At 39.5% G+C, this 21784-nt stretch overlaps 1 protein-coding gene across 1 annotated transcript; it reads left to right on the top strand.

The window, feature by feature from the left end:
* Positions 1–969: 969 nt before the first annotated feature.
* LOC104589373 (thiamine-repressible mitochondrial transport protein THI74-like) lies at positions 970–19893 on the top strand. Its single transcript, XM_010247672.3, has 4 exons — positions 970–1369; positions 1481–2208; positions 2325–2748; positions 19187–19893. The coding sequence occupies exons 2-4, from the start codon at positions 1615–1617 to the stop codon at positions 19495–19497; spliced, it is 1329 nt and encodes a 442-aa protein (XP_010245974.1). The 5' UTR covers positions 970–1369; positions 1481–1614; the 3' UTR covers positions 19498–19893.
* The last annotated feature ends 1891 nt before the right edge of the window (positions 19894–21784 follow it).

Here is a 21784-nt window from a genome sequence, read left to right as displayed (position 1 = left end):
CAGCCGTAGGGAGCATCATGTATGCCATGCTGTGCACTCGTCCTAACATCTCTCAGGTAGTGAGTGTGGTAAGCATATCCATTCAAACTTAGGGCAGGAGCATTGGACTGCTATGAAAAACATACTCAAGTACCTTCGAAGGACAAAAGAGTTTTGTCTAGTATTCAGTGGTAGTTCACTACAGATCCAAGGGTATACTGATGTTAATTTTCAGTCAGATCTAGATGGTAGAATGTCTACATCTGGTTATAACTTTACGATAGGATCGTGTGCTGTTAGCTGGAAGAGCAGCAAATAGGGGTCCTGAGTAGTAAAAATAATAGTCTACAACCCAAGCCGAACACATTGTCGTAAGTGAGGCTGCCTTATGAATGAAGGTGTTCATTCTGGAATTTGGAATTCAGCACATCACCCATTCCACTGTTGTATGACAACACTGGATATACAGGAGATTGATGTTAAAAGGTAGCATCAGCGGTGAATGAGGATGGGGCAAATCCAATGACTAAACTACTGACACAGAAAGTGTTTGAGAAATACGTGGAAAGTCTGGGAATCCAACTTGTATTCAATTGGAACTAAGTGCAAGTTGGAATTGTTAGAAGTTTCGGTCTTTGAAGAAGTTTCGGTGGTGTTGTAGTTTGTATATGTCAACAAAAAGCAAATACTTCTCTACTCATTGTTTAATTCATTATGCTAAACGTTTTGATCTAGTTTAATTCATTAATGAAGAGAAGAAGATGTTTTCGCTTTCGGGTGCCCCCACAAAATATGAAGAAGATGTTTTCGCTTTCGGGTGCCCCCACAAAATATAGTGACTACGTACCGTAGGGTTGCAACTTGTAATTTAGGGGTAAACTCCGATCGATTCGACGGTTGAAAATTGGAATACCCACGTGCAGAAGTGTTTGCATCTACCCATCCATGATCTATCCATTTAGAAAAGACTGGCCAGTATCAATTGTTGTCGTATCTCTTCTTTTCAATACCCAAATTATCCAGAACTCCGAGCTTGAGGAGGATCAGACAATGAGAATCTCAATATCTGAGGGAAACCCTGAATAGTCTTCTGTTGGGCAAGTTCCTTTCTGCATGTTGTCGTACTTAACACATACTCTAAAAAGACATGGAAACCTTAGTCTAGCATTCTTCGTGTGATCTGCTTTCTCTATCTATATGTCCAGGAGGGTTGATTCTTTATTTAGTTCAGTATGATGTAGAATTGTATTCGTTTTCATGTTGTAATTAGTATATGTGTTCTGAGATTTGGAGGGTCGATAGATATGGTTTGAAGGTATACCGATCCACTGTGTCGGGTATTGATAATTCTATCTTCTGGAGGTCCACCCAGTTGTTCAATTGAGCATGGGTCAGTTCACTCCCAACTCAGACACTCGTTTTGATAATTCCATCTTCTGGCGATCCACCGTTTTTTTTAATTGTCTGTTATCTTTAATTTCCTTGCTTTTTCTTCTGTTAGGTTTTCACTTAACCTGGATGAATTGGCTGTCAAAGTGGTTCTTATGTTTGGGCATTGTGGAATCCGAGAATCTTCATAGATTACTTCATTGTACATTTGATTAGTAGTTTGGTTGAGCATTGAATTCCAAAGATATGAATAAGGTTTGGGGATGGATATTAGGTTTGATATATATAATTGCTGTTGCTGCTATATGGATTGCTGCAAGTTATGTTGTTCAGTCAGTTGTAGATTCGGGTGTATCACCATTCCTCATCACATACATCTGCAATTCCCTGTTTGTGGTTTTGATCCCCATTGTTGAAATTTCACACTGCTTGGAGGATTCAGCTGGGAATTTATGGTCTTGGCATCGTAATAAGAAGGGTAGCCATTTGCAAGTAGAGGAGAATTCAGAAGAAGTGCTTCTTCTTGGGGAGAATAAGTTAAGAACAGAAACAAATGAATCAAATCCAGAGGTCATTGAAGCGGGAGAAATTAGTCAGCAGAAGAGTAATATTTCAGAATCAGACTATGAATTATATGAACCTGAAAGGACATTGCCTGTTCAAACCAGATTTCCAGAGCTTCCAGAAGTAGATAAAGTTATTGAAGATGGTAATAAGCAACTAGATGTGAAAGGGCGTTGGACACGTACCAGAATGGCGAAGGTTAGCCTGTTGATAAGTCCGTTCTGGTTTCTTGCACAACTCACTTTCAATTTCTCACTTAAGTATACCACTGTGACGGTAAGGTCTAGCAATTTCATGCTTATAAATCCAACTTTTTATGTGTGTATTACTTACGGTTTTGGATTCATTAAAGATCATTTGGTATATTAAGAATGTTTTTCCCCTTCCTGCAGTCAAATACAATCTTAAGCAGTGTCTCCAGTCTTTTCACTTTTTTGGTTGCTCTGGTGTTCTTGGGTGAGAAATTCACATGGGTGAAGCTAATTAGTGTTCTTATGTGCATGGGAGGAACAATAATAGTCACTCTGGGTGACTCAGAGGCAGGATTAAATGCAATTGCTGCAAAGCCTCTCATAGGTGACATTCTTGCTCTTGTTTCAGCAGGCTTGTATGCAGTGTATATTACCCTTATTCGTAAAAAGATCCCTGACGATGATGATCAAAAGAGTGGCCGTGCCAGTATGGCGCAGTTCCTTGGATTCCTTGGGCTGTTCAACCTCTTGATTTTCCTACCTGTTGCCCTTATATTGAACTTTACAAAGCTGGAGCCTTTTCACACTCTTACCTGGACTCAGTTTGGCCTTATTGTTGGTAAAGGTTAGTTTTTAAATCATGTTATGCATTCTTTTTATTGACTTCCATCCTAGATAATCTTCATTGAGGTGGCATAAGCTGATTGCTACTTTTTAATTGTTTTAGGATATTTAGAAATAAGTACTTGCTTGAAATTTCTTGGAGTATCCTCCCTTCTGGATCAAACTAATTTGCCATTCTGTTCTACCTTTTTAATTTTATATTACTTATTTATTTGAATAGTGTATTGTGATGTTTGACCTTTTCACTTGTACGACTAAAGCACAAAATGCTTGTTAAAACATTTTCCAGCAAATTGTATAGGAGCTTGTGATCTGTGTATTATGCATTTCTTATTCCTAGCAATGCACAACCTGTATTCATGCACTCATCAATTTGATGACCCCCCGTGTATTGCCGGCATAGAACTTAATGATGTTTGTGTTTATCGAAGACTGTTGGGGGAGCAGTTTTATTTGGTAACCATAATTTTTCAGTTTGGCCACTCCTTTGCTGGGTTTTCTTGTTCTTCCATTCTTCCAGCTGGTGTAAGTTGTATAAAAAACATTATTTGAAAAACTCTTTTAGCTGACCCCATATAGTTGGAATAAGACATGGATGATGATAATGATGATTTAAAAAATTCTTTTAGTAGATGCATCATCATTTTTTGGTCTTCATCTTTCAGCCTTCTTTGTTGGGATTCTCCTTTTTGTGTATGGTCCACATGTGCTTGTGTCATTTGGACAATCAGTTCTGTTTGACTGTGTCTACGATGCTGTGGCTTTGCATTCAATCTTACTTTGGTGGACAGTCAATCATTTAAGAGATTTTTGGCATTATAAATTTAGATTTCTTATGTAAATCAAAGCTTAAAACATTCATCAAGCTTTTATAAGTGCTTGGATGACAGATAACATCCTAAGACCAACAATGCCAATTACTTCATAGTGTCACTCTTTAATTGCAGAGTTATCACCTTTCATAAAGTTGGTGATTCATATCAGTGAAGAAGTCAGTAAAAGCTAAACTATGCATTTTGATTTGCACTTCAAGGTACATTGACCCTGATCCAGAAGGTGGAAAAAACTGAAAAAATGAAATATTCATCTTCAACCTGGTTGGTAGGAGACTTCTGTAATGTTGATTTTTGTATTAGTGGTTGGCTCAATTTAACAAAACTTTGTCCAGAAAGTGTTATCAGATTCGGATTGGACCCAGTGGTCAAACCAGTAAATCAGTCAGCCAGTGATCTTTCTGGCTCCTGGTGTTGACAGTTTTTACAGGCTGAATGATCTAACCAGTGGTTAAACCAGTAATACTATGATTTGGTATCTGAATCTAACAACAGCGGTCCCAATTATATCTGGTCAGCTAAGAAAAAACAAGGTGGCAAAGGTTTGATTTGTAAATTGGACCTAGAAAAAGCTTATGATATAGTCAATTGGTCCTTCCTGTTGAATCTAATGGAAAAGATAGGGTCATGTGAAAGATGGAGGATGTGGATTAATGGATGTATTAGCTCGACACATTTTTTCTATTCTGATGAATAGGGTAGCAAAGGATTTCTTCTAGGCTAAAAGAGGACTCAAATAGGGTAATCCTTTATCCCCATTCTTATTCACTTTTGTGGCTGAGGTCTTAAGTAGACAAATCACCAAGTCTGACCAAGATAACCAGTTTAAAGGTTGGATGATGGGTAGGTCAGAAGTGGTGGTGTCTCACTTGCAATTTGCTGGTGACATAATCATTTTTTTGTGAAAGTTTGGATGAATCCAGTTTAAGGAACCTGAAAAGATTAATGGATAAGTTTCAATAGGCCTCCAAACTAAAAGTGAATTGGGGAAAAAGTTGTGTAGCTGGAATAAACATTGGGGACCCTAGCTAACCTACCCACTTATTTCCTCTCCACCTTTAAAATCCCGGTGAAAATAGATAGGAAATTGGAGAAGATTATGAGGGACTTTTTGTGGGAATTTGGTGATGAAAAGAAGGATCATGTAGTGAAGTGGGAGCAAGTTTGTTACCTTAAGGAGCAGGGTGGCCTAGGTATAGGGAACTTATTAAAGAAAAATAAGCCCTTCTAGGGAAATGGCTGTGGAGATTCTCTTGTGAAGAAGATAGGTTGTGGACAGGGTCATTAAAAGCATTCATGGTGAAGCAATTAACGGATGGGATGCAAAACTAGCTTCCAATGCAGCTCCAAACTCTCCCTGAAAGGCAATCAATGAGGTATTACCAACCTTTCTTCAATTTATTAGGTTTGATGTCGGATGTGGCAATAAGGTTTTATTCTGGGAAGACCTTTGGGTTGGGGATGTGCCTCTTATGGTTAAATTCCCGGATCTCTACTCCTTATCAAACCTTAAAAACAAACCTGTTGCTAGGTTTGGTATGCTCTCAGACTTTGGTATCTCTTGGGACTTTGGGTTCAGAAGAGGGTTGAGGGAAAATGAATGTGAGTCTCTAGTGCTTTTAATCTCAACACTTGGGAGGGTCTACTTAGACCAATCTATAGCTGATAGTAGAGTTTGGTTCCCAACTCCTGATGGCTTATTTTCTTGTGCATCTTTCTTTGGTTTGCTCACTCACTCTGATCCTATGGGGGTGAACTTTCTAGTGAAAGTGGTGTAAACCGATCCCTCCAAAAGTACAAGCTTTATGTTGGGAAGTGTTCTTAGGGAAGGTAAACACTTGTTATGTGCTACAGAAAAGGAGGCCAAACAAATGCCTCTCTCCTCATGTGTGTGCCCTTTGTATGGATTGTGGTGAAACCCTAACCATTTACTTTTATCTTGCTCCTTTGTTTCTGGTATTTGAAATGTTGTTTGTTCTCTCTTTGGATGCAGATGGGCTCCCCCACAGGATGTGGTAAGTCTTTTCAGCCCCTCCTTCCTGAGACAACAGAAGAAAAGAGGAAAATGATTATGGAAGGCAGCAAGAGCAGCTACAGTATGGACTATATGGGAGGAAAGAAACCTAAGAATTTTCTCTGAAAAAAGTAAATCAAATGAGGAAGTTATTGAAGCCATAAAAATCAGAAATGCACATTGGGTGAAGACCATGGAGCTATTCAAAAATTTCTCCACGAATGAGATTTTAAGAAGTTGGGCTGAAGTAGCACTAACAGATGCACCCAAAGAAATTGTGAGTGTGGAATGGAAGCCACCAGCACTAAACAAACTAAAACTAAATTTTGATGGGAGTTCTTTTGGTAACCCAAGAAGAGCAGGCATAGGGAGTGTGATTAGAAATCATCTGGGTGTGGTGGTGGCACTCTTCTTAGGACCAATAAGTATTGGTGAGTCAATACAGGCTGAATCTCTAGCCCTACTTCAAGGTCTAAAGATGGCTGAGCAAATAGGAATAACAGACCTAGAAATAGAAGGAGACTCACTACTGGTCATTTCTTGGGCTAAAAACTTCACATCAGTACCTTAAAAGCTCAAATTTATCTTCAAAGAAATTGACATACTTACAAGGAGGATCAACTCTCAATTTGGTTGGGTCAAACGGAGTGCAAATGGGATGGCGGATACCCTAGCAAAACAGGGGGCAAATAGATCTACATTGCACTGGGCAGAACTGTAACGGATTGTATGTGGGTGCGGACTAGATTAATGCTTTTCTGCTGCTACCTATAACTTTTGTAACTGATTGTAACTTTTGCTATTTTATTAATAAAAAATTTCTTGCTGATAAAAAAAAACACTATATCTGGTCAGCTGTATGAATCCTATTCCACCATTCTGCTCTGATCAGTGCCATTTCTGTTGTTAAATTCTAGGTTCTCAAATCATTTCTCACTACTTCAATCCACGTATTTTTTGTTTGGCCCTAGCTCATCTGGACTCTTCAACTTTCAATAGGTCTCTTTTTCTTACTAGTGTTGTAGATGGTCTTCTATGCACATGACCAACCATCATAGTCTACTTTCCTCATTTTACACCTACCAGAGCCCTCCTAGATTCCCACAAATATCAATGTTTTATTAAATTTCAGAACAGTATCCCAAGAAACAGAAAACGATAAATATTTAGGGACTATGGCATCTTTCTACAAGGAAAAGAATAAAAAGAATATTTTGAAACTGCATGAGAGGCATTAATCTGGAAATTTAGACATTCTGGAAAAGCTAAGATCATTGTTGATAGGAGTCAAATTAGAAGAGTGTATTTATATGTGGTTTTGTGCATATGAATTCAATGTCATTTCCCTTTCCTTTTGTCCCTGTATGGCACATTTCTAGGGTGGAAATAGTAGGGATGTAAATGAGTTAACTATCATAACAAGAAGATTCCATCTTAGGGATGTAAATGAAAAGTCATATAATCTACTCAAAATTTTATAAATACCATGCCTATTGTGTAAGTTGGAGCTGGGCTTTGGTTCAGTTCTAACACTTTTAATTGGTACAAATGGACAAAAGATGGTCTGGTTCCTATATGAATGGCAAATAAACTAGGCTAATTATTCACTTTGAGAAAATGAATTCAATGACATACAATTTATGTAGTATAGGCCATCACTAGTCTAAGAATTATACTCCTTGAGAAAATTTGAATTCTTCTCCGTTCCTTCCTGTATATGGGGGAGTATTTAGAAATGTTATGGAAGCGTCCTTGGTTTATTTTCTGGTATTGCTGGTTTTGGTAGTGCAATTAGAGCAGAAATTTTAATTACTCTACAGGATCTAAAGCTGGCTAAGAGGAATAACTACAGCAATATTATTGTTGAAGGGGACTCTAAGGTGGTGGTGGAATGGGTTAGAAAAGAGGAAAGGTGCCCATGGCAGTACAGACATTCTGAGAGAAATTTCTAAGCTTAAAAGACAGTAGTTTTTGTGCAATGGGTATACAGATCTGCAAATGGGCTGGCAGAATTCTTGGCTAGACAATGGCTAGATAGAGAGAATCTTTTCTGGGGAGATGGAGCAGTATCCTGTTGTGTTGAATTTCTGTTGTAGGGTTTGTTTTTTAACTGCTGTTTGGGGAATTGGCTTCCACCTGTTTGTTATGTAGGGATCTTGATCATCTCAACCTCTGAGATGACTGAAACCTTGTATTATTATTTTATTTTTTGCAATGTAAGGTAAGAATTTATTTATTACTTATAGAAAAGAAAAGATTACAACAATTTACTAGTACACCTCACCGGAAAGAGAGGCGAACCTCATTACAGACTCCAAACAGACTGAGAATAAAGCGTCAAACTACATTTTGATGCTCAAACAAAGATCTTACAGACATCCAAGATGCAAGTTTGCACACAGAAATCTGTATCAAATCTTCTGTGTTTTTTGCTTTGTTACAGAAAATGCAACTGTTTCTCTCAGATCAAATGGTCACAAGAACAGCCGTAGGTATGGTTCTCCAGATCAGCTTCCCCTTTTTCTTCAGGCCAGGCAGCTTCCAGCAGCAATAACAGGTCTTTGACAGAGCTGGGCATGACCCAGTCAACCCCTGCAGCTTCAAGAAAGTGGTCCCAAATCTTAGCAGAAATGTGGCAATGGATACTGAGGTGATCGATTGTCTCTGGTACTAGTCCACACAGCCCACAGTTCAGATCAGGGATCTGCCGCCCTCTCCTATCCAAATTGACTTTTGAGAGACTTGTTTAGGGTCAAAACCCAAAAAAGGAAGTTTGCCTAGGAAGGGCTGATTGGGTTCCACACCTGTTTTCTTGGGAAGCTAGCAACCCCTGTCTTACTAAGCTAATAATCCATAGACTTGACTGAAAACATTAGCATCCACACTCCACTTCCAACTCCAATCATCATCCAAAGTTACTGAAATGCTTTGCCTCTGTAAAAGTCGCATGAGCTCCATAAAATGTTCCAACTCCCAGTCAAAAAAAATTCTCCTAAAGAGAGGACTCCAAGAGATGGAGCCACCACTCGTGTCATAAGATTCAGCAATTGAGATTTCTGGGTTTGCAACACACTGATAGAGCAGGGGGAAAGCTTCTGCAAGAGGTGTGTCCATGCACCAGTGGTCCTTCCAGAATTTTTGTTTGTTTCCTCTACCAATCTTAAAGCCTAACCCAACTGAGAAAGCAGGGAGGGACTTCAGAATTCCTTTCCAAAGAGAACAACCCCAATTCTACAGAGGATCCAAAGATCTCCAATTACCCCAGTCCACCCCAAATTTAGCTGCAATTGAACTCCTCCACCAAGCATTCCTTTCAGCTCCAAATCTCCATAACCATTTACTCAGGAGGGCAGTATTAAAAACTTTTAATTTCCTTAAACCCAGACCTCCTTCCTCTGAAGGCAAGCACACCTGATCCCACTTAACAAGATGAATTTTCTTTTCATCTTCCCACCCTCTCCAAAGGAAGTTTCTCTGAAGGGATTCCAATTTTTTTTGCCACCTTGGATGGGATGGGAAAGAGAGAAAGAAAATAGGTGGGGGAGATTAGAGAGAATACTCTTCAAAAGTGTCATTCTACCTCCAGAAGAGAGGTATTTTGCCTTCGAAGAGGCCAACTTTCTTTCCATCCGCTAGATTACAGGATCCCTCACCGAAATAGAACTAGATTTTGCTCCAAGAGGGAGCCCCAGGTATTTCCCTGGAAGGTAATTAACCTGACAGGGCAGCACTTCAGCCAAAGCTTCCAAGTTGTCGACCTGGCCCACAGGAAAGCCTACACTCTTCCCCAGATTTACTCAGTCCAGTAACCACTTCAAACCAGCATAGGATACCAAGCATCAATTCAAGCTGATCATTAGCAGCATCAATAAAACAAAGAGTGTCATCAGAAAATTGGAGTATGTGCACTCCCCCCCCCCCGGACAGATTTCAAAGCCATCCCATAAACCTTTCAGAGGCAGCCAGTGTACTGAATTGAGTGAGCACTTCCATTAGGCAAATGAATAGTAAAGGAGAGAGAGGGTCCCCCTGTCTAATACCTCTGGAGCTTTCAAAGAAGCCTGCCACTTGCCCATTAATTAAGACAGAAAATTTTGGAGAGGTGACACGTACCTTTATCCAGTTCCTCCACCTTTGACCAAAATTCATCTTTGCTATCTTTGCCAGTACAAAATCAAGGCATTTCTAATGGACAGATCATAGGCCTTCTCAATATCCAATTTGCAAATCAGACCAGGTTTTTCATCCCTCCTTTTAGAATCAATCAGCTCATTTGCAATCCGGACACTGCCCAACATTTGTCTACCAGGAACATATGCACACTAATTATCAGAAATGACATTGGGTAGAACCTTCTTCATCCTCTCAGCCAACACCTTTGCCAGTATCTTATAAAAGCTATTTAGGAGACTACTGGGCCTGAAATCTTTTAAGTTTGTAGCTCCAACAACCTTAGGAATGAGAGAGATAAAGGTGTTACTCAGACTTCTTTGTAAGGATGCCAAGCTGTGAAACTTCTGCAAAAAATTCAGTAGATCTTCCTTGATAATCTCCCAACATTTTATATAAAAGAGATTAGTCAAACCATCTAGTAAACCTGGTATTATGATCATCAGCAGCAGCAGCATCCATCCTCTCTCCCAACTATATGAGGTCAGCTACATCAATCCTGTTTCACCAATCTGTTCTATTTAAAGCCATATCCACTGTTAAATTATTAGTGAATAAATCATTTCTTACTACTACTTCTACCCATGTCCTTTTTGGTCTACCCCAAACTCTTCTAGCCCCTTCAAATGTGTAACAAATCTAACTGGCACAATTGGTGATCTTCTATACACGTGCCCAAACCATCTTAGTTTACTCTCTCTCTCTCTCTCTCTCTCTCTCTCATTTTATCACCTATTGGAGCTACTCCTAGGTTCCTATTATATAACTTCATTCCTAATCCTATCCTTTCTAGTTTTTCCACTCATCCATCTTAGCATTCACATTTCTACCACATTCATATTTTGGACATGTTGTTTCTTGACTGCCCAACACTCTGCGCCATACAACATAGCTGGCCTTACAATTGTTTTATAGAATCTTCCTTTTAATCTAAGTGGTATTTTCCTATCACATAAAAGTTCAGATGCACCCCTCCATTTTTCCCACCCTATTCTAATTCTTTGGGTGACATCCTCCTCAGTCTCTCCCTTGTTATGAATTATTGAACCAAGGTACCAAAAATGGTCACATTGAGTTTTCTCTTGGTCTCCAATCCTAAGCATATTTTGATTTACACTTATATTATTACTAAATTTAAATGTCATATACTCTGTTTTAGTCCTACTTATTTTAAAACCTCTTGTTTCGGAGGCATTTATCCATAAGCTTAATTTTGCATTTAATCCATCATTAGTTTCTTCAATTTAAACAATGTCATCCACTATTTTGGAGATGTACAAGAGCGGCGATTTATTGGATAATCTGGGAGGAAAGAAATCAAAGAATTTTTGCTGAAAAGGAGGGAAGTAGAGAGGCAATCATGTAAGTGATATCTTATAGGATGGTTCATTGGGTAAAAACAATGGAGATATTTAATGACATTCACACAAGGACTCTATTGAATAATTAGCAGGAAGTGACAGCCTTAGCTCCAAATAGAAGTATTGCTCACCCTCTATGGTCTCCACCTTGTACAGGTTTTATCAAGCTTAACTTTGATGGTAGAAGTGAAGGTAACCTTGGGCCTTTAGGGATTGGTGGTGTTTTTAGGTTGGAGGAAGGTTTAATCATAGCTCTATTTCCTGGCCCAATTGGTGTTAAGGACTGATTCATTGAGAGCAAAAATTTTGGCTTTGATGGAAGGTGTGAGAAGGGCTAAGGAACTAAATGTTAACAAGCTGGTCATTGAAGGGGACTCGAAAGTGGTACTAGGATGGTTAGGGAAGGAATATGATGGCATGTGGACATAAATCAATGAACGAAGACAATTCAAATTGATGACTTAGGGTATGGAGGTGAGACTGTAGTGGGTAAAAAGATGTGCCAATTCATTTGCAAGTGCACTTGCTAAGCAAGGGTTGGGAAGAATAACTTGATTTGGGCAACTATGTAATTTTTTATCTATTTGGGGGAGAATTAAGAGAGTTTACCTCCCCCCCACCCACCCACAATTATTATTGAATCTTATCTTTTAATGAAAATTTCTTGTTATTGATAAAAAGAGAGAGAGAAGACAATGTCATCCACAAATAACATGTACCATGGAACTTCCCCTTGAATGTGTAGTCAATTCATATATGACTAGTGCAAATAGATAAGGGCCAAGTCCTGAACCTTGGTGAAGACCCATAGTAATTGTTAAATCTGAATTATCTCCCACTAGTGTTCTATCATTGGTTGTTGCCCTCTCGTATACGTCCTTAATTAAGTCTATATACCTATTTTGAACTCCTTTCTTTTCCAAGACCCACCACATTACCTCTCTAGGAACTCTAGCATATGCCTTTTCTAGATCAATGAACACCATATGAAGGTCTTTATTTTACTCTCTAAACTTTTCTATTAATCATCTCAAAAGAAATATAACTTCCATGGTTGATCTTCATAGCATAAAGCCAAATTGGTTCTCCGATACACTTGTTTCTAGTTGTAATCTTTATTTAATTATTCTCTCCCAAAGTTTCATAGTGTGGTTCATAAGTTTAATCCCCTGATAATTATTACAACTTTGTATATCACCTTTGTTCTTAAATATAAGCATCATAGTGTTGTTTTTCTAATTATTAGGCATCTTCTTTTCTTTCTCTATCTTATTAAATAGCTTGGTCAGTGATAAAAAGCCTACCTCTCCCATACCTTTTTGTACTTCTATTGGAATCCCGTCAAGTCCTAACACCTTTCCCTTCATCTTATTTAGTGCCTCTTTTACTTTAGTAGGCCTAACTTTACAAAGGTATGTATTATTCTTGACACTACTAGTATTGTTAGATTCTCCTCCATTAGCACCCTCTCCCTGTCGTTCATTTAATAATTTTTCAAAATAGCTTTTCCATCTTTGTTTGATTTCCTCAACAGATTGCATGAGGAAGATGTTGACGTGTCACGTAGATGTCCAAATGGAAGGAGTGAAGAGGAAGTGGGAGGAGCTCAAGAGAAGGGAAGAGTAAACAACCCCAAGCTTTGGAAACCTTCGAACGAAATATGTCAGATACAAATTAAAAACAACTTTAAGGAGCTCGAAGAGGAGAAGTATCGAAACGTTGGTTGGGTTGGGATTTGCCTTTAAGATTGTTAGGTCGGATGGCCCAAGAGATGTAATACATGTTTTTACTGGTTCAAGTACTCCAAATGTTAAACACGTGACCTCCAGGGCTTCAAATGTTTTAGACTTTGTTTCTAGTCTATCTTCCCCGTTGAGGAGTGCTCAGAATTTTCGCATGTATCACGAGAGTTCAAAAAGAAGATTGCTTAGGGGATGGCTGTCCATGGGAGGTAGAGTGGCGAGAAAGATTAATGCATTGAGTTTGAGGGAAAAGAAGGTTACAAATTTTAAACAAAAAACTTTGAGGTTTTTCAACAGTGTCGACAAGAGGGAGAAGGAGATTTGGGAGTGGGTGATCACAAAATTCGTGAGAAAGGAAGCGCAAAGTAGCTTCAAATGTCCGGAGGATGAAACAAGTTCAGAGAAGATAGCTCCCCAGGCATATCCACAGGCTAAGAAAGAAGGAAGTTCACAAGAAAATGTTTTAGCTAAGGACACAATTGTTCAATCGGAGACAGAAGGGGCAAAGGATGGTGATGGCTTGGCGGAAAAAACTGAAATAGAGGAAAATTTGGATAGTGAAAGAAATACAAGAGAAGAGGTGTGTCTAGTCACGTCAAGAAACAAGGATCCTTCCTATGATCTTAGTAGCAGTGTAGTGGACCTGGAAGAGGGGGGAGGCATGAGCAACGAATGTTCCCAGAGGGTAAATGAAGAAGGATTGAGATCTTCGGTTTTTATAGGAAATGTTGGAATTGGGTTTAGGCAGAAGAAAAACTGAATCTACTTCGAAGGTGACCAACTTAGAAAATCCCAATGCAGGAGAATTGAGAAAAATAAAAGGGTCCAGTGACAGGCAGATTATTCATGTAACAAAGGTCTTCCATCAACTCAAGCAAGGGTTGGTTGGGGATGGTCCTTGCTGCAAATTCAAAAGAATCTACAAGAGGAAAGGAGCTAAGGTCAAATCTAGAAATCAGAGCTAGATAATAAATAATGGTGAAATTGTTTGTTCAGAAGATGACTCAGGCAAGGAGGATCAGGACATCGATTCAAGCAATCAGAATGAGAGAGCACCTATAGAGAAGAGGGAGGAAAGGAAGTTTGGTGACAAAGGAAGGAAGAATGAGAGACAAGGAAGAGCTCAGGCAGAGATCGGAGAGGAAATTAGAGAGGGGGAGAGGGAGGCAGGAAGGAATAAAGCTGAAGAATTCCCCAAGGTAATTATCTCTAGAGAAGGAAAAACTGACATTGATCAATTAGTTGACAGGCATGTGGCAGTTGGGAAAGCACTTGGACTGTTCTTCTTAAGGGGAGAAGCGGTGGTGAGGAAGGCAATCGAACATTATGAGCAGAATAGAAGATAGGAAACTCAAAGGAGGAATGCAGCTGAGGAAGGGGACGGGGTTTGGGAGAAAGATGGAAGATAGGAATTAGATATTGTTGATGAAGAGTGATGGGAGTCGTAGCCTCTGTATCAAGTGAGAGGGAGAGGTTTGGTCAGTTTCGGGTTCAGCTTGTTTTGCCCAAAGGGCCGTTTCAAGTGTTGTTTTTGGTTTTTTTTTTTTTTTCTTCTTGGTAGGTATGGATCTATGGTTTGTGTGGGGGTCTTTTGTTATGGGCTTTGGGTGCCTGTTGTTTTTAGTTCTTCATGGAGGTGCTGTCTCATCACATCTTTTAGGTGTAATTGTTTTTCTTTTTTAAGGAATTTTCCTTTTTTGTTTTTGATCAATAACACAATTCATTAATTATCACAATAAATTACAGAGGAAGACAAACTTTCTTATCTTCCAACTACATCATGAGCCCCAAGAGAGGAAACAAGAGAGAAAGCGAGAACAGAAAAAGAAGAAAATTAAGTTACATCTTTGCCCAGAACATGACATCCCTGTCCACCCCTTGTTTAACCCATCAGCAAAAGAATTAGCTGATCTTTTACCCAACTGATTTTGACTTCCATTTCTTGAACCAACCATCTGAATTTCCTCTTCCAAAATACTATAACTCCATAAACCACTATCTTCTTTGTTCAGTGTTATGGACCCGCGAATAGGATCTTGTCACGGGTCGGTCCACAGGGAAAACCTTCTGTTTTCCCTTGTTCCTCCCTATTCTTGAGGAACCTATCTTGGCGCCTTAATGGTGATTTGTTCAAGAGATCACCAACTCTCCTCTACTCTTTCTTGACTGAAAATTTCGATGCCTCTATTGAATATCATTAACTCCTTTAAATAGGAGATTACAAGAAGATAAGAATCCCACTTTTAGGAGGACTCCCTACTGATCTATACTACTGAATTTAGATAAGAACACTGAACAGATAAGACTCCCTACTAGATAAGATAGAACTGTATCTAGCTAGATAAGATGAATACACTGAATTAGATAAGATGAGAACACTAAAATGAGAACACTGAATTAGATAAGATGAGAACATTGAGTTAATCACCCATTACTGCTGCTGTCCATTAAACTCTGAATTAATCGCCCATTACTGCTGCTGTCCATTAAACTCTGAATTAATCGTCCATTACTGCTGCTGTCCATCACTGCTGCTGTTAGCGGCTGTAAAAGCATTCACAACATTACTCCCCTCCTAGACTAAGGGCTTGTCCTCAAGCTCGAATTCAGGATGGGTGTCTTGAAACACAGTCAAAGGAATCCAGGATAGGTGGAATGATTTTGCCCTCCTGGATCGGGTTCCAATGAAGAGGGTTCATCATCATCTTCCTCTTGTTCCACTAGGAGGCAGAAAAGTCTCTTGCACTTGTGCCCTGCTGAGTAAAGTTCATCACAATTAAAACATTGTCCCCTCGCCCTGCGTTCCGCCATCTCAGCCCTAGACAAGTGCTTAATAGGGGGTGCCACCACACTGCTTCCCAAACTGGATGTCGATCTGGAATCGTGGCTCGGCTGTGGTTTCTGTTCCCGGCTGGCTGCAGAAGATGGGGCCATGCCGAGTGGTTTCGGGGGTGCCCATGCTGTTTGAGGCCTTCCCATACTAATACTTTTGTGGTTGAGTTGCAGCTTGCGTTCAAAAGCGCGAGCCAAATTCATAGCAGTAACCAGATTGGGGGGATTTTGCATCTCCACATCCACCCTCAAAGCTTCTGCTAACCCTGCGGTGAACATGTCGACCTGCTGGTCTGGTCGTACCGATGATGCTCTTGCAAGGAGGGTCTGAAACTGACGCTGATATTCAGCCATCGTTCCCGTCTGTTTGAGGTTGATTAGTTTGCCTAATGGGTTGCTTGTTAATGGGGACCCAAATCTGAGAAGGCAATAGGATTTGAATTGGGTCCAACTGAGACTGGGTTCCTCCTGCTCTAATCTATAAAACCAGAGCTACGCCTCCTCCGTCATGTGGAATGCGGCTAAGCTTACCTTGTCTCTGTCCTCTGCCCGTTGGTTGCGGAAGAACTGCTCACATCTATACAGCCATCCCAACGGATCTCCCGCGCCGTTATAGGAAGGGAACTCCAGCCTGCTGTATTTGGGAACGATCGCGGCTCCCTGGGTGACGACCTGCCACTCGCCGGACAATTCTGCCGTGTCTGGATGGCGGTCGTTTGTGGTTGCAGCCCCTTCTGGATTCCTCTCCTTGCTAGAAAAATAGAGCTCCATCATGCGCCTTAATTCTCGGACATCTTCCTTGATCTCGCGCACCTTCGTGCTGTTTTCCCCGAGCTTGTGCTCCAGTTCATGAACCCTAGTCGTCAACTGCTCAAGGTCACCCATGACGCCTTGCTCTGATACCAAATTGTTATGGGCCCGCGAATAGGATCTCGTCACAGGTCGGTCCACGGGGAAAACCTCCTGTTTTCCCTTGTTCCTCCCTTTTCTTGAGGAACCTATCTTGGCGCCTTAATGGTGATTTGTTCAAGAGATCACCAACTCTCCTCTGCTCTTTCTTAACTGAAAATTTCGATGCCTCTATTGAATATCATTAGCTCCTTTAAATAGGAGATTACAAGAAGATAAGAATCCCACTTTTAGGAGGACTCCCTACTGATCTATACTACTGAGTTTAGATAAGAACACTGAATAGATAAGACTCCCTACTAGATAAGATAGAACTGTATCTAGCTAGATAAGATGAGTACACTGAATTAGATAAGATGAGAACAGTGAATTAGATAAGATGAGAACACTGAGTTAATCACCCATTACTGCTGCTGTCCATCACTGCTGCTGTTAGCGGCTGTAAAAGCATCCACAACATTCAGCCACCCAACCACCACCTCCGAGTCCCCTTCAATTATGAGTTTTCTGATATTCATCTCCCTAGCTTTCTGGACACCTTCCATAACTGCGTGGATCTCAGCTCTGAGAGAGTCACCCACTCCAATTGGGCCTGAAAACATGGCAGAAACAACCCCATTCTCATCCCTAAAGACACCCCCAATCCCTGATTGTCCGGGGTTCCCTTTGCTACTTTCATCAAAGTTTAGTTTCATGGAAACCGCAGGTGGGGGAGTCCAAGACACACTCATCCCTACTTTAGTCTGGGTACAGCTAGCAATCTCACCCCACTTCCTCAGCAAGTCATCCACTGTATATTCTGTGAACAGCTCTAGGGACTTCAACCACAGAATAACCCTTATGTGGATCAAGGCCCTCAACTCTTCAGCACCTCTCTCTACATCAGAGAAGATTCTGGAATTTCTTTCTTCCCATAAAGACCATCATAGTGCTGCCCTCAGTCCTCTCCACATAATCCTTCCCCTTTTCATACACCACCTGAAAAAAGAGGGAGCAAAAAGGCCTTGCAAATTTGATTGAGGAATCAAAGTACACCCAAAAAGAGATAAAGCCCACTCCCAAATAGACTTTTCAAATTGGCAAGACACCAGAAGATGAAAACCAGTTTCCCCATCAGCTTTACAAAGAACACACCAATGAGGGGACAAACAAGTATTGGGTCTCTTCTTTTGGAGCAAATCACCAGTATTGAATCTTTCCAAAAAGGCTTCCCAACAAAAACTATCAACCTTAGGAGGAATTGGCCTTCACCAAACCTCATTAATAGGGAAAAGGGGGGTTACAGGATTGGTGGGCTGGCTTAGCACTTTAAAGAAAGAGGCACAGGAGAAAGAACCAGTAAGGGTGGGGATCTAGATTCTAGAGTCATCCTTAGTAGGGTCCAAGAAAACATTATCAAGAAGGAGGAGACTCGACAAACTGTCTAGGTCGGAATCTCTCACAGCCCTTCTCAGACCCAAATTCCAACCAAACCCAGAAAAGGAAGAGGATACCATAATAGTAGCTATCAATTTCTTTAGCAAACCCTTGTCCACTTGACACTGCACTTGGGTTAGGGTGTTGCACGTCTGAAGAATGCCCTAGTATAAGCACAGAAAGACAAATCAGGATCCATATCATGAGAGTTTGGCAAAAGTTTTAGTTCAGGATGCCAACCTAACGCACCTGCTCCTTTATCTGGGTTTAGGACTGGCAGTGTAAGATAAGCTCACACCGGTGGGTTCTTCTTTATTCAAGTATTTTCCTTTCATAGCCTCAGCTGATCTGGCAATGTTTATCAATGTCCAATCTTATCATTTTATATGATAAACTTTATGGACTTTTGGTGTTAGAATTAGATGAGTTCTGTGGATATTTGGATATTCTACTGAACAAAGTGGAATGGCAGAACAGTATTCATATAGCTGACTCCTTATAATTCAGACAAGGCGTGAATTGAGTGGTAATAGATAAGCTCCTGAATGTAGAATAAAACACTAATAGTAGGATCTCAAATGAAAGAGGTGATATGGGTTTTCTGTTCTTCAATAGAGACTGCTGTTTTTCTTCTTTTTTTTTCGCTTTTTTTTGGTATTACATATTACACATTACAGGGGATCAAGGGGTGGAAACAGAACAGGGTCCACATGAGGTCTACTGACCTTACGTGGAGAGACTGGGAAATATAAAAATTGTTTACATGGGACACTGAAATATTCATACAGTTCTATAGGAACTTTATTTTTGGGTCTCATCACATGTGGTATACTTATGATGTTATAACTTACATAAAGAAAATACAAGGTTAATATAATACATTAGTTCATTGACAATCATGTCCTGTAACCGCGAATTTAATGAACCTGTCTTAAATGTGGCAACTACTTATAAAAATTTCAAATATTTATTTATTTTTGGTATTTTTCAATCAACTACATAGTAACCAGACCTTCAGGACTCTAACTCTGTAGATTTGATATCTTGTCTTCCCAGATAAATGTTTCAGTTACTAAATTTGACCCTCATTGATTTCTTGGATTTTAAGAAATTTATTTTGTCCTTATTAGGATTCTTTTTGCTCGGTTACATTGATGTTCAGGTCTAATTGATAATGTGCTGAGCGATTACTTATGGGCGAAGGCTATTCTTCTAACAACAACCACAGTGGCAACAGCTGGTCTCACAATTCAGGTTCCTTTGGCAGCTGTGGTGGATTCAATTCTGGGCCATGCCCCTCATCTCATGGACTACCTTGGAGGTGCGGCAATCATTATTGGATTTATAGGCATCAACATCCCCACTGATGCTTGTTCCAGAGCAAAGGATGCGCATCTAGAAAGAGAAGATGCCCATGTGTCTGATCACTATAATAGCTTGCCAACCGGTAGGGATGTGGCTGCCATGTCATAGTATATTATAGCTGTGCACCCCCTGATCCTGGTGGCAGAATGAAACAGCTTTTTCCTTTCCCTCAAATTAGCTGATTCTGAGTAATTTGGCAAGGAAGAAAATTGTTTAGAAGAAGTATTAGAATTACAAAAAGTCATGAAAACATCTATTGTTTTTCAAAGCATTTTTAGGATAGAAGGGATTGACAAAACAGGGATGATGATGTTGATGATTTTTAGGATAGAAGGGGATTTATCAAAGCTGCCAAATTCATTTGGAATGAAGCCCCAATACATTTAGAATGCCTTTCAGCTGATTGCTTAATGCTGGTTATTTATGGTTTAAAAATGTACAATGAGGGACAAACATTTTCCTAGACTTTTATGCAAAAATCAGCATAGTGTTCAAGTGTTGAAACTCTGGAACATATTTTTCAGCCATGGGAAAAGTGATGTTTGGTCATGTTTATATCTTACTACCCTGATGGTAGAGAATGGGAAAAAGGATTAGAGGTCATGTACTATCCTACTATAGTATATGAAAGTTACAGGTACGCATATATGCCTCTAACAAATACAGGTACCAACACATGATGACATGACCAAGGTTTACCAAAACAAAGAGACCAATAAAACATCAACCTTTTTATTTCTGGAAAATCAACCTCCTCCATCTTTCATTTGAGCCCTTATTGAATAGGGTTTTTCTTGTCGCCCTATTTTGTCCTCAGAATAAAGTTATACACAATATTTACAAACTGAACCATATTCTGTAGATACAGAAAATAGGTCCCTGAATTGCTGTGAGCCTATCTACTTGGTTTGCTTTATTCAAAATCCAAAAGGTGGTGAACTACAGAACTAGTGATAATGATATTTTGGAGGAACTACCTTCGATCCGCTGCTTGGCTGCTTGTGCCTCCACCGGATTATTCACTTTAATCACTTGTAAATTTCATATTTGATACCGTATCTAGCCGTGTCCGTGTCACAACTAAACCACCTTTTGGAAGTGTTTATTTTTAAGCATTTATCAGAATACTTATTTTAGACCAGATCACACCGATAAGCATTTATATATGCATTTGAGAAATTAGCCCGAATAAGCAATTTTCGGGGGGGACCCATTTTTTAATAAGCTCAAAATTTTTGGTTTTTGAAAAAGGTGCTTATAGCCAGTCTTGGTCCACCACATAATTTTCAAAATACCTTTACTAACCCATTTGACAGAAGCATTTTTTTACCAAATACTCATAAATAGGAATGCAACAGATCACATTTGAATCAGGGTATATCTGAATTTGATTCAATAAGATTCGATTCAATTTGAAGATCTGATCAGATCTCACAAACATCGAATTGAATATGAATCCATTAAGGATGTCAGACGTCCAAATTTGATCTGAGCCAATTTAATTTCTAAAAATTTTAATAAATTATTAAAAGGAAAAAATATAACAGTCTATATAAAGAAAAACAAAAATTATAAATACTTTTTTCTAACTATTTCTGTCATCTATATACATGTTTTTTATAAAAAGATACAAAAATAAAATGCAATATAAACATATTTATAAAATCAAACTCTTTCAAATTGGATAGGGTGATCCGAATTCAATCCGATTTTTATCAGATCCTATTATCCAATCCAAAATCTAACAAGGTGGATCTGAATCCAAAAAAATAGGATCGGATTTTGGGTGCGGTCGACCAAAACTATTTGCGCCCCTACTCAAAAACACTGATAAGCAGTTGGGGGTGTTAATTCACCAATTTATTATAGGCCTCGTCAACCAAGGTTCAAAATATCGATACATATCGTACCGGGGGGTTCCTAATATGCCCCTACAGGGGGTGTTTAGGGGTCTCAACTGGTTCAGGGGGTGGACAGACCTTAAACCGGCCCCTCTGAACCAGATTTAAAAAAAATAAAAAATAAATAAATAAAAAATCTATCAATACTGCCTGATACGACTCTACCGACGTACCAGGCGTATCGATATTTTAAACCTTGCCATCAACAAAGAAATATAGAAAGTCATTAGGATGAACATTTTGAATGCTATAAAATGCTCTTCCAACCTTCCTTTCTGATCTTGTCTAACCACATAGTTAACTGTTATACAGTTATAAATTTAAAGATTCGTCTACTTAAATGTTTAACAGGTACCCACTGATCATTCCTAGTGGCTCTTAAATATATGGACCCAGTTAGGATTGGATCCAATCTTTGTAGACCCAGGCCCTCTTTATAGGTACCGAGAGTATCAAAAATCCATTGCCACCCTAATAATATTCCACTGAGCAAA

Source organism: Nelumbo nucifera, chromosome 1 (genome assembly GCF_055504915.1).
Source record: "Nelumbo nucifera cultivar China Antique chromosome 1, China Antique-T2T, whole genome shotgun sequence".
Classification (NCBI taxonomy): Eukaryota; Viridiplantae; Streptophyta; class Magnoliopsida; order Proteales; family Nelumbonaceae; genus Nelumbo; species Nelumbo nucifera.
The sequence above is the reverse complement of the archived record's forward strand: the minus strand, read 5'-3'. Positions and strand labels throughout refer to the sequence as shown.

Excerpts from the sequence above, each read along its gene's own strand:
- LOC104589373 (XM_010247672.3), top strand. The coding sequence starts at position 1,615 with ATGAATAAGGTTTGGGGATGGATATTAGGTTTGATATATATAATTGCT. Across the intron at positions 2,209-2,324 it reads TTAAGTATACCACTGTGACG|TCAAATACAATCTTAAGCAG; the intron begins GTAAGGTCTAGC and ends CCCTTCCTGCAG. Across the intron at positions 2,749-19,186 it reads TGGCCTTATTGTTGGTAAAG|GTCTAATTGATAATGTGCTG; the intron begins GTTAGTTTTTAA and ends ATTGATGTTCAG.